At 42.7% G+C, this 13,948-nt stretch overlaps 1 protein-coding gene across 1 annotated transcript in view; it reads left to right on the forward strand.

Moving 5' to 3' along the window:
• KIF28 (kinesin family member 28) overlaps positions 1 to 13,948 on the forward strand; it is an 81,473-nt gene that overhangs the window by 28,779 nt on the left and 38,746 nt on the right. The window contains exons 6-9 of the mRNA XM_024976711.2: positions 1,282 to 1,436; positions 9,418 to 9,529; positions 10,683 to 10,750; positions 13,241 to 13,350. Coding sequence (XP_024832479.1) covers positions 1,282 to 1,436; positions 9,418 to 9,529; positions 10,683 to 10,750; positions 13,241 to 13,350 — 445 coding nt within the window. The remainder of the gene's footprint in view (positions 1 to 1,281; positions 1,437 to 9,417; positions 9,530 to 10,682; positions 10,751 to 13,240; positions 13,351 to 13,948) is intronic.

Raw genomic sequence — 13,948 nt, forward strand, 5'->3', positions numbered from 1 at the left:
ATTTACAATGAATATAAACTGTTGCATTCATAGACTTTATATATGGTTTTCTGTGCTATTTTTTAATTTGGTATTTTAGAGGTAGGAGACAAAATTGACTGGATATAAACAAGCATACTCTGTTTATTGATGTCAGTAGCAATATTAGCACCTAACAGTGTATGCCAGGCATGATTAGAACCATTACATCTATTATACTTTCTCCTCATAACATCCCAATAATATGCTATCATCCTGATTTTACAACTGAGAAAAGTTAAATCATAGCTCAGAAAAGTTAAATCATTGGCTCACTGTTACATGACAGCAAGAGAACCTGTAGCGTTCTTTCTGCTACATGACTACACCATCCTGAAGAGTTACTTACTTTGCAGATTTCACATTATCTTTAAAATATTTATTGAGTGGGAAGTGGTTAGGACTCTGCACTTCCACTGAAGGCGGCACATGTTCAATCCCTGTCAGAGAACTAAGATCCCACATGCCACACTTAATGATTACAGAAATATTAGGACAATAGTTATGACCAACCTAGATAGCATATTGAAAAGCAGAGACATTACTTTACCAACAAAAGTCCGTCCAGTCAAGGTTATGGTTTTTCCAGTGGTCATGTATGGATGTGAGAGTTGGACTGTGAGGAAAGCTGAATACCGAAGAACTGATGCTTTTGAACTGTGGTGTTGGAGAAGACTCTTGAGAGTCCCTTGGATTGCAAGGAGATCCAATCAGTCCATTCTGAAGGAGATTAGCCCTGGGATTTCTTTGGAAGGAATGATGCTGAAGCTGAAACTCCAGTACTTTGGCCACCTCATGCGAAGAGTTGACTCATTGGAAAAGACTCTGATGCTGGGAGGGATTGGGGGCAGGAGGAGAAGGGGATGACACAGAATGAGATGGCTGGATGGCATCATCGACTAGATGGATGTGAGTCTGAGTGAACTCCGGGAGTTGGTGATGGACAGGGAGGCCTGGTGTGCTGCAATTCATGGGATCACAAAGAGTCGGACACGACTGAGCGACTGAACTGAACTGAACTGAATACATAACTGGAAATAACGCTACAGAAGGGAAGGGGCAACTGAGATGTTTGGACCTAAGAATGTTATTGTAAAATGTCATCGTAAAGAGGATGGCATTTTAACTTGCAAATTTTATTATATCTTTTTTGAGTGTGAAATACAATTAGAAAAATATTTCAGAATGTAAATGTGAAATAGATTGACTTCTCATGTAACCTGCTACCCCTCTAATAGCATTACTTGTGGTGCTTTCCTGCAGGTTTTCCCAGACAGAGGCCTCACCAAACAGTCCAGTATTAACTTGGTAGATTTAGCTGGAAGTGAAAGGCAGAAATCTTCAGGATCAGAAGGAGACAGACTGCGGGAAGGATCACGCGTTAACCTAAGTTTAACCAATTTAGGAAATGTCATCAGGTAAATAATCAGTGGACAGGTACTTATTCGTGCCATAAACATGACCTCAAATATCAAAATTTAGATTAATCATAACCCTTGGTTCATGACCAACTCGCATCATTGGTTTATTCCTGGTCCTCTCCTAGATTTTATTTTAAACTAATTAATTGCTTTTAGATGAAATAACAAACACTAATAAAACTACCACCAAATCCAAAAAACAGTTGGAGGTGATCACCATCTTGCTCCCCTTGGAGGTGACCTTCATCTTGAATTTTATGTTTTATGTATGTCCCTCCCGCCCCACATTCTTTCTCCCCTTCCTTGCTTCCTTCTTTCTTTCTTTTCTTATTTTATCACACGTGAATATTATATTCAGTAGCACTGATTTTTGAATTTTATAAAAGGGTAAAATATTATATTATTTTCTGGATCTTGCATTTTTAAAGTTATTTAGATATAAATTACGTTATAGTAAAGTGCACAGATCTTGGAGAAGGAAATGGCAACCCACTCCAGTGTTCTTGCCTGGAGAATCCCAGGGACGGGGGAGCCTGCTGGGCTGCTGTCTATGGGGTCGCACAGAGTCGGACATGACTGAAGCGACATAGCAGCAGCAGTAGCAGCACAGATCTTAAATGTTCAGCTCAATGGATTTTCATATATGTATATATCTATGTAATTAATGACTAGACTGAGATATAGTACATTTCTAAAACCCAGAAAACCCCCTCATGCCTTCTCCTTGGCTTTTAATCCCAACAAAAGAAATTAACCTGTTATCAAAGATTTATTTTTGCCTAGCTGTATTGATTTTCATATAAATGCAATCACTTATATCAGATCATTGTCTTTTTTTTTAATTTTATTTTATTTTTAAACTTTACAATATTGTATTAGTTTTGCCAAATATCGAAATGAATCCACCACAGGTATACCCGCGTTCCCCATCCTAAACCCTCCTCTCTCCTCCCTCCCAGATCATTGTCTTTTATATCTGGCTTCATTCACTAAGGATTGTTTCTATGGGACTTATCCATGATGTTTTGCTTAGCAATTATTAGTTCTTTTTCATGTTATGTATTATTTCTTTGTAGGAATATACCATTATTTATCCTTTCTTCTATTTCATGGGCATTTAGTTTGTTTCCAGGTTTTAACTATTATGAATAAAGTTGTTACAAACATTCTTGCACATATAATTTGGGGGAAATAATTACTCATTTCTCTTAAGTATATACCCAGGAGTATAGTTTGTTTTTAGATTCAACATTATTAACAATATCCATCTATCTTATGTGTGGCTCTAGTTAATTTATTTCTGTTCTTTTACTAAACATTGTGTCTATGAGATTCATCCATATTGTTACAGTAGCAGTTGTTACAGCATCCATGTTATTACTTATTTTTCATTCTTATGTAGTCATCCATTGTGGGAATATGCCACAATTTATTCCTTCATTCTCATGTTAATTGTTAATTTGGTTGTTTCTAGGGGTTTTTTTTTTTGCTTTTACAAATAGTGCTACTATGAACATTCTCATAAAGTCACTGAGTATCAATATATTAAAGGATTTTTTGATATCGGCAACTGAAATTATTGTGCTTTATATATAATGTGTGTGAATACCTAATTTTTCAAGATGGTGATAAATTGTTCCCCAAAGTTGTTGGTCCAGTTAACACTCCCAGTGGCAATGTATAACATATCCCATTAATCCACATCTTTTCTAAGGCTTGATGTTGTCAGATTTCTTGACATTTACCAATTTACTTTGGGCTTCCGGGATAGCTCAGTTGGTGAAGAATCCGCCTGCAATGCAGGAGACCCTGATTCGTTTCCTGGGTTGGGAAAATCCCCTGGAGAAGGGATAGGCTACCCACTCCAGTATTCTTGTGCTTCCCTGGTAGCTCAGCTGGTAAAGAATCTGCTTGCAATGCTGGAGACCTGGGTTCTATCCCTGGGTTGGAAAGATCCCCTGGAGAAGGGAAAGGCCTGGAGAATTCCATGGACTGTACAGTCCATGGGGCCACAAAAAGTCGGAGATGACTGAGCGACTTTCACTTTCAAACATACTTTACTGTGGTCTTGAGAGTCCTGGTTACTAGCAAGCTTGAGCAACATTTTATTTCTTTTTTAGCAATATATTTTCTCTCAAAAATACCTGTTCTTATATTTTCTCCTTTATTCTATTTATTTATTGTCTTTTTCATTGATCTGTAGATGTTTTAAACATATTTTTATTTCTCTTCTCTCAGGTATATATATCATAAGTATCTTTTCCCAGTTAGTAGATTGTGTTTTCACTTGTTAAAAGATGTCTATTGATGAGCAGAAGTTATGGTGTACGTTTTGCATTTTTTCATTTTCTGTGTCTTGTTTAAGAAAATTTGTACTTAAACCCTATCTATCTGGAGTTGATTTCTTTATATAGTATAAAGTAGGCATCCTTTTCATTACTTTTTCCTTACAGATTACCAATTTTTTTTGAGTCTCATTTGTTGAATAGTCTGTCCTCTCCCTGTGATCTTCTATGCTACCTCTGTCATATGTCAAAATTCAACATGTTTTGTTTTTTTTTTTAACAATTTCCTGGCTTTTTCGTCTGTTCAGTGGTCAAAGTCTGAAAATAATAAATGCTTCAACCTATTCATGGATAATGGGCTTCTCAGGTGGTATAGTGGTAAAGAATCCACCTGACAATGCAATAGATGCCAGAGACACAGGTTCCATCCCTGGTCAGGAAGATCCCCTGGAGAAGGAAATGGCAATCCACTCCTGTATTCTTGCCTGGAGAATCCCATGGACAGTGAAGCCTGGTGGGCTACAGTCCATGGGGTTGCAAAGAGTTAGACATAACTGAGCAACTGAGCACACACATCCTTGGATAATATGAAGATCTTCATCTTCCATATGTCATTGTTGACGTGTATTCTATTCTTTCAGTTCAGTTCAGTCGCTCAGTTGTGTCCGACTCTTTGCGACCCCATGAATCGCAGCACGCCAGGCCTCCCTGTCCATCACCAACTCCTGGAGTTCACTGAGACTCACGTCCATCGAGTCAGTGATGCCATCCAGCCATCTCATCCTCTGGCGTCCCCTTCTCCTCCTGTCCCCAATCCCGGCCAGCATCAGAGTCTTTTCCAATGAGTCAACTCTTCGCATGAGGTGGCCAAAGTACTGGAACTTCAGCTTTAGCATCATTCCTTCCAAGGAACACCCAGGGCTGATCTCCTTTAGAATGGACTGGTTGCCCAAATATTACCATTACTGTTTCATACAGTTAGTGTTCATTCACATTTATCTATTTTTTTTAATTATTTTTATTCATTCCTTCTTAAACTTCAGAGCTGCTATATAAAATCAGTTTCTTTCTGATTGAAATATTCTCTAGATTTTCCCTTAATGACCATTTGCTGACAGCAAATTTAGTTTTTGTTTGGTTTGAAATTTCTTATTTCAATTCATTTTTGAAAGATAATTTTGCTGGGTATATAATTCTAGATAAGTAGTTTTTTCTTTCAGCTTATTAATGATACCATTCTACTGTTTTCTGTTGTTGACCTAATTACTGTTCCACTGAAGACAATCTTTTTTCCCTAGCTGCTTTTAAGCTCTTCTTATTTGGTGTTCTCCAATTTAATTCTGTTGCATTTTATTTATCCTGCTTGGAATTTTTTAGTCTCCATAGCTCTATGATAGTGATTTTCATCAACACTAAAAAATTCTCAGTCATTATTTTTCACATATTGATTCTGCACATTTTTTTTTCTCCTTTCTCTCCTGGAACTTCAATTACCCTATTTGAATCTTCTTTTCCTGTCCTCCATGTCTCCTAACCTATCTTTCTGATTTTTCATCTCTATGTCTCCAGGCTGCAATCTAGATTTCTTCTGAAATCTAGTGAATCTCTAGTTCACTAATTAAATTATCACAGTGTCTACTGGTGAACTTAGTTTCATTGAGTTAGACAAGGCTGTGGTCCATGTGATCAGATTGGCTAGTGTGGGGCCATGACGTGTGGGGCCACCCAAGATGGACAGGTCATGGTGGAGAGGTCTGACAGAATGTGGTCCACTGGAGAAGGGAATGGCAAACCACTTCAGTATTCTTGCCTTGAGAACCCCATGAACAGTAAGAAAAGGCAAAATGGTAGGATACTGAAAGAGGAACTCCCCAGGTCGGTAGGTGCCCAATATGCTACAGGAGGTCAGTGGAGAAATAACTCCAGAAAGAATGAAAGGATGGTGATAGAAGCAAGGTCGAATGCTGTAAAGAGCAATATTGCATAGGAACCTGGAATGTTAGGTCCATGAATCAAGGCAAATGGAAAGTGGTCAAACAGGAGATGGAAAGAGTGAACATTGACATTCTAGGAATCAGCGAATGAAAATGGACTGGAATGGGTGAATTTAACTCAGATGACCATTATATCTACTACTGTGGGCAGGAATCCCTCAGAAGAAATGGAGTAGCCATCATGGTCAACAATAGAGTCCAAAATGCAGTACTTGTATGCAATCTCAAAAACGACAGAATGATCTCTGTTCATTTCCAAGGCAAACCATTCAATATCACAGTGATCCAAGCCTATGCCCCAACCAGTAATGCTGAAGAAGCTGAAGTTGAACAGTTCTATGAAGATCTACAAGACCTTTTAGAACTAATACCCAAAAAAGATGTCCTTTTCATTATAGGGGACTGGAATGCAAAAGTAGGAAGTCAAGAAACACCTGGAGTAACAGGCAAATTTGGCCTTGGAGTACAGAATGAAGTAGGGCAAAGGCTAATAAAGTCTTGCCAAGAGAACGCACTGGTCATAGTAAATACCCTCTTCCAACAACACAAGAGAAGACTCTACACATGGACATCCCCAGATGGTCAACACCGAAATCAGATTGATTATATTCTGTGCTGCCAAAGATGGAGAAGCTCTATACAGTCAGCAAAAACAAGACTGGGAGCTGACTGTGGCTCAGATCATGAACTCCTTATTGCCAGATTCAGACTTAAATTGAAGAAAGTGGGGAAAACCACTAGACCATTCAGGTATGACCTAAATCAAATCCCTTATGATTATACAGTGGAGGTGACAAATAGATTTAAGGGAATAGATCTGATAGACAGAGAACCCAATGAACTATGGACGGAGGTCCGTGACATTGTATAGGAGACAGGGATCAAGACCATCCCCAAGAAAAAGAAATTCAAAAAAGCAAAATGGCTGTCTGGGGAGACCTTGCAAATAGCTGTGAAAAGAAGAGAAGCGAAAAGCAAAGGAGAAAAGGAAAGATATAAGCATCTGAATGCAGAGTTCCAAAGAATAGCAAGAAGAGATAAGAAAGCCTTCCTCAGCGATCAATGCAAAGAAATAGAGGAAAACAACAGAATGGGAAAGACTAGAGATCTCTTCAAGAAAATTAGAGATACCAAGGGAACGTTTCATGCAAAGATGGGCTCGATAAAGGACAGAAATGGTATGGACCTAACAGAAGCAGAAGATATTAAGAAGAGATGGCAAGAATACACAGAAGAACTATACAAAAAAGATCTTCACGACCAAAATAATCACGATGGTGTGATCACTCACCTAGAGCCAGACATCCTGGAATGTAAAGTCAAGTGGGCCTTAGGAAGCATCACTACAAACAAAGCTAGTGGAGGTGATGGAATTCCAGTTGAGCTATTTCAAATCCTGAAAGATGATGCTGTGAAAGTGCTGCACTCAATATGCCAGCAAATCTGGAAAACTCAGCAATAGCCACAGGACTGGAAAAGGTCAGTTTTCATTCCAATCCCAAGGAAAGGCAATGCCAAAGAATGCTCAAACTACTGCACAGTTGCACTCATCCCACACTCTAGTAAAGTAATGCTCAAAATTCTCCAAGCCAGGCTTCAGCAATATGTGAACCATGAACTTCCTGATGTTCAAGCTGGTTTTAGAAAAGGCAGAGGAACCAGAGATCAAATTGCCAACATTTGCTGGATCATGGAAAAAGCAAGAGAGTTCCAGAAAAACATCTATTTCTGCTTTATTGACTATGCCAAAACCTTTGACTGTGTGGATCACAATCAACTGTGGGAAATTCTGCAAGAGATGGGAATACCAGACCACCTGATCTGCCTCTTGAGAAATTTGTATGCAGGTCAGGAAGCAAGAGTTAGAACTGGACATGGAACAACAGACTGGTTCCAAATAGGAAAAGGAGTACATCAAGGATGTATATTGTCACCCTGCTTATTTAACTTATATGCAGAGTACCTCATGAGAGTCTCTGGGCTGGAGGAAGCACAAGCTGGAATCAAGATTGCCGGGAGAAATATCAGTAACCTCAGATATGCAGATGACACCACCCTTATGGCAGAAAGTGAAGAGGAACTAAGAAGCCTCTTGATGAAAGTGAAAGAGGAGAGTGAAAAAGTTGGCTTAAAGCTCAACATTCAGCAAATGAAGATCATGGCACCTGGTCCCATCACTTCATGGCAAATAGATGGGGAAACAGTGGAAACAGTGTCAGACCTTATTTTTTTGGGCTCCCAAATCAGTGCAGATAGTGATTGCAGCCATGAAATTAAAAGACACTTACTCCTTGGAAGGAAAGTTATGACCAACCTAGATAGCATATTAAAAACCAGAGACAGGTCGTCGCGGTGGCACCGGTGAGAGCAGGGCGCGGGGCTTAGAGTGCGGCCAGCAGGCGGACGGGAGGCGGCGGTCTCGCACCTGCAGTGGCGGAGGACGCAGGTGTTGTCGGTTGGGTGCGAGTCCGGTGAGCAAAATTTAAAAAAAAAAAAAAAAAAAAACAACCAGAGACATTACTTTGCCAACAAAAGTTCGTCTAGTCAAGGCTATGGTTTTTCCTGTGGTCATGTATGGATGTGAGAGTGGGACTGTGAAGAAAGCTGAGCACCGAAGAATTGATGCTTTTGAACTGTGGTGTTGGAGAAGACTCTTGAGAGTCCCTTGGGCTGCAAGGAGATCCAACCAGTCCATCCTAAAGGAGACCAGTCCTGAGTGTTCATTGGAAGGACTGATGCTGAGGCTGAAACTCCAATAGTTTGGCCACCTCATGCGAAGAGCTGACTCATTGGAAAAGACCCTGATGCTGGGAGAGATTGGGGGCAAGAGGAGAAGGGGACGATAGAGGATGATGGCTGGATGGCATCACCGACTAGATGGACATGAGTCTGGGTGAACTCCGGGAGTTGGTGATGGACAGGGAGGCCTGGAATGCTGTAATTCATGGGGTCGCAAAGAGTCAGACACAACTGAGGGACTGAACTGAACTGAACTGTTGAACTTATCCATAGGGTTTTAAATTTCAATTGCTGTATCTAATCCTTTCTAGATGATCATTTTGTTTCTTTTCTAAACCTGGTAGCTTAATTTTTTTGGATTTCTTTTCTTTGTTTGTGGTTATAATTTATCAGAGATGGGATTTCCTCCCTCTTCCCCACTCCCTTCAATGCCAACACTGCTTCCTCTGAAGTACCCTGAGTGGCATTTATTTCTCATTCACTCTTACTTGATTCTGTAGCCTATCAGGTTCTAACTCTATGGGATCTTCCTAAGGCAGTATGAGAGAAAGACCAGAAAGGACTTAAATCTGCTCCCCTATCTGTCTCCACACTGCTAGCCTACCACCGTCTCCCTCGAGTCAAAACCCTTCTCTGTACAGACACAAAAAGACCCTTCTCTGCAGGCTCTGGGTTTTCTTCCCAAGGTTGACTATGTTAGTGCCCCAGATCTGGGCCTCCCTCTCTGTTATGGTTTCCCCGGAGTTGACCTTGGAGAGGGAGCCAGCTGCTTCTATCTTGCAATATGCCAGTATCTTTGTACAGAAGGTATATCAACTATTGGATGTTCTTTAATGTCATGTCTGGTATATGGGGTTGTCAAGGATATTTGAGGGGTGTTTCTGACTCATCCACAAAGAGGCAGATTTCTTTTTGATATATTTAAAACTTTTTATTGTTTTACATTTTCTTTTCATTTAGTGCTCTGGCTGATGCTGCCATGGGGAAGAAAGTCCTCCATGTTCCCTACAGAGACTCTGTACTGACCAAACTGCTCCAGTCAGCTCTGGGTGGGAACAGCAGAACTACTCTGGTAAAGTGGCTTTCCTACCACATCTTAGACTATTTAGACTCATGCAGCTGTCATGATTGCTGTTGCTATTATTATTAAAGTTATTCTTCACAAGAATCTTGTCAGTTCTTGACAAGATTCTCAGTTTCAGCACACTTACTGTGGAGCTTCATTTCCTTCCTTCAAGTGAAGATAATGATCTCGCCTTGAAACTGTGGTTGTGATGATTAAATGAAATATAATGAACAAGCTTTAAAAATTGCAAAGCTGGACAAAGATAAATGATTATTCATCAGGCCCTTATGCTCTAAATCATGGCCTCCAGATCCATAGATTAGGAGCTACCCCGTGGGCAGTCACACTCCCTCCTGTTCACTCTCAGTGATCCTGCTCACCTCCAGCTCATCAAAAATTTTATTTTCTCATTTGAATTCTTATTCAATTCAGAACAGTTAAGCTGAAGTCAATACCAGATTTGTAACCATTTAGGTGGGTACTCAGTAATGATTTATTTATTAGTCTCTGTAGTGCCACCATTCAACTGTCATTTAAATTCCTGAGGAAATCTGTTGCGGACTCAGTGCTGAGGGTTGCATAGTACAGAGGTTAGCAGCACAGTTGTTCAAGTCAGGGCAGGTTCAGGTCCCAGCTCTGCCAGTTATGGGTGACCTTGGCACATTATTCTTACCTAAGCCTCAGTTTTCTGAATTGTAAAATTTAAACAAACCACAAGTTCCAAGATATTCCATGAATGTTAGCTGTGTAAAATCAATAATAACTATCTGCTGTGTGTTTAGTCGCTCAGTTATGTCTGACTCTCTGTGACCCCATGCACTGTAGCCCACCAGGCTCCTCTGTCCATGGGGATTCTCTAGGCAAGAATACTGGAGTGGATTGTCATGCCCTGCTCTAGGGGATCTTCCCAACCCAAGGATCAAACCCAGGTCTCGTACATTGCAGAGGCATTCTTTACCATCTAAGCTACCAGGGAAGCCCAAGAATACTGGAGTGGGTAGCCTATCCCTTCTCCAGGGGATCTTCCTGACCCAGGAATCAAACTGGGATCTCTGGCATTGCAGGTGGATTCTTTACCAGCTGAACTACCAGTGAAGCCCAACAATAGCTATATATCCTATATAAAAAAACAAAATCTGAAAAGGATATTTGTTTACAGATAGCAGCAATAAGTCCAGCTGACATCTGCTATGAGGAAACTTTATCAACACTAAGATATGCTGAAAGGTACGATTATGAATACTTATTATCTATAGTGGTTCTAAGTTCTAAATCTGGCAAATTCTTCTAGTACCCTTAAACTTGATGAGCTGGTGTCTTGGGAATGGGTCCAGAAAAAGGAAGAACAAAATGATCTGTGAGAGAAGAGAGAGAGAAATAAAATAAATAAGAGGAGACAGAAATAGGGGCTCAGGGCCCTCCTAGCCTGTCATTCAGTCACTGCAGTCCTGGATCGGGGAGGAGCCACAGGCTCAAATTCATGGGAGGATGCATTGAACCCACCCCTGAAGTGCTCAGTTCTCTGTCTCCCTGCATTTTTCTGTCAAATAACATGGCCATTCACAGATTCTCCTTTTGTCCTATGGGTCACAGGTAGAGAATAGTGGCAGGCAGGGAATTTTTGTGCTAATGATAAAGATGAGCGTGTAAGAGGCTCCCAAAGTTGGGAACCAGCCCTGGGCCCTGCCCCTTTCCCTCTGTTGTGTCTTATATCTCCAGGCCCCACACAGCAGGGCAGAGGTGGCTCCTCCCAGGGAGAGGCTGTCCACACACGTTCCTGCCTTCCCACTTGGCCCAGGAAGCAAGCCCACTTCTGGCAGTTTAGTCCTGGCAGGAGGCTATGGCCGAGCCGAGTTTCTGCTTTTCAAGGCAGGCAGAAGCCTGCTTCCCCTGGCCCTTTTGGGAAAGTGAGGGTCTGGGGAGACAGAGGCTCTAACCAGGGGTTGGAACCCCATGGTGTCTCCACCCCTCCATCCCATTCAGCATGGCTGACATGGAGAATCCCCCTCTGCAGCTTTCCCGTCAGCTTCATTCAGGAGCTTGGAATTCTCGGCCAGTGTTCCAGGTGACTGGAGCTGGCATGTGAAATGAACCTGGTTCCTATTCTAATATGTCACTTGTCAGGTCTATGGGCCAGTGTGTCAGACAGAATCTGGCCCTACTCCCTCCGAGACCTGAGCCTCCCTGCCCTTGGTGAGCTCACATGCTGAAGGAGGTGATACCTCCCTCTCTGGGCTGAGTGAAGACTGTGTGAGACGGTTCAAGAACCGTTCCTGGCTAAGTTCTGCCTGGCATGGGGCTGAAGCTCAAAATAACAGTTGTTATGATGTCTCCAAGTAGTTCTCTTGGTTTTTCCTTGGCCTCTTCTCTAGGGAAAGGCCTTTGCATTTTAGGGACAAACCCTTGCATTCTCATTCCTCACTGCCAGGCCTCAGTATCATTTTGCTTCATTTGTTTTTCTCTGTTTTCTTCCAACATCTGTGCTACAAACTCAGAACTTAAGGTTGAATTTTGCCTTTAGTATTATGTGCTGTGCTGTGCTTAGTCGCTCAGTAGTGTCTGACTCTTTGCAACCCCATGGACTGTAGCCCTCCAGGCTCCTCTGTCCATAGGATTCTCCACGCAAGAATTCTGGAGTGGGTTGCTATGCCCGCCTCAGGGGATCTTCCCAACCCAGGGATCGAACCTAGGACTCCTGCACTGCAGGCAGCTTCTTTACAATCTGAGCAACCAGGGAAGCCCTTAGTATTATGTAGAATGTTCATTTCCTTCCCACTTGTCAATTCTAAACTGTTGCTAGCACTTTTTACATGAGAGACTATGTGATGCTGAGGAAGGAGAAAATGATCCCCAGGGGTCCTGGGCTCCAGGCCTGGATCTGTCGTGGACTCTGTGACTGGGGGCAAGCCTTGCAAACCCTATTCCTTAGGGAAAGAAGTAAGGGTGCCAGATGTAGCAAATGAAAATATAGGATGCCCAGTTACATTTGAATTTCGGGTAAAGAACAAGTCATGTTTTAGCATAACTATGTCCCATGCAGCACTAGCCAGGAGTGAACGAGGACAGCGGTCCCCAGCCTTTTGGCACCAGGGACTAGTTTCATGCAAGACAGTTTTTCCAGGGACTGGGGGTCGAGAGGTGGGGGTGGGGAGCAGGGGTGGTTTGGGGATGAGTCAAGCACGTCACATTTATTGTGCACTTTATTTCTATTGTTATTATATCAGCTCCACCTCAGATCATCAGGTCTTGGATCCTGGAGGCTGGAGACCTTAACTAGGCCAAGTCCAAGCCCACTCCTGGCCTGGCACACTTGGCAGAGCCGTTGCTGGCAGCCTCCAGGGTTTGTGTTGTTACAGAAACAGTAGAGATTGAAGAGACTGTTTTCATTAACCAAGTCAGCCCAACGTGGGGAGTGTGTCTGGGGCCCAGAACACGTTGGGGGTGGTGGACTCCAGGCTTGGGCTGAGTCCACAAGAGGCTCGTGTGGACATGTGACACTTGTCATGTGACAAGGGGCTCATGTTTGAGCCCTGGATGTCACTGAGTCCCTTCTGGTCTTAGTGGTTTACTGGAAACTTACGCAGTGGAATCTCAAGTTACTAGGAAGTGAAAGGCTCCCATTTCGACCATTCGAGGCCAGTTTCTGGCCAGTCCTCTGGTAGTACTGCTCCAGCTGCGAAAGACCCAGGGCCTGAGTGTGTGTCCACCTTTGCACAGGGCTAAGAAGATCCGGAACAAAGCTGTTGTCAACACCTCCACCCTGATGAGGGAGTCCAGGGCAGAGAACGACAGACTGCTGCTCGGGTGTGGAAACTGCAGAATGACAGGTAAACTGAGTCAGGAGTCAGCGCAGGTCCAAGGCAGCAGTCAGGAGGCTAGATGCAGGAGGGAGGGAGAGAGGGGAGTGGCCAAGCCCTGTTGCAGGGTCGGGGCTGCGGGGAGATAGGGGAGTGGGTGGTGTTGCGCTGGAAGGGCAGGGGCCAGGAGCCATTGTGTTTAGTCTGAGGGGAGCCCTAGGGCAGGCCAGGACATCCCTGGACCTTTCTTTGTCCAGGACATTTTGGCCTGAATGTAATTCTCATGCGATTGTATGAAATACTGGCCCTGGCCTCTTGAAATGGTCATTTTAGTCTCATTTTTTAATTGCCATTTTTATTTTGAGGCTGTTCTTTCCCCTGGGACTACTTTCTCCTTAACCAGATTTAAACAGTGGCCATACGGCATTTGTTCTGCTGATGGCCTCCTGTAGTTAAGTGATGTTTGGGGGCCCAAGAAGCACTAGCCCCTGAATCCTCTACTAAGACTCTGCTCAGTGCTGGCTGCACGTTAGAGTCACCTGGTGACTGGGCACCACTCGGACCAATTACCCATCCCCAGGGCAGCAACTTGCCTTAGGATGGCTCCACTGGGCAGTTATTGAGAACC

This window comes from Bos taurus, chromosome 16, assembly GCF_002263795.3.
Source record: "Bos taurus isolate L1 Dominette 01449 registration number 42190680 breed Hereford chromosome 16, ARS-UCD2.0, whole genome shotgun sequence".
In the NCBI taxonomy this organism is placed as follows: domain Eukaryota; kingdom Metazoa; phylum Chordata; class Mammalia; order Artiodactyla; family Bovidae; genus Bos; species Bos taurus.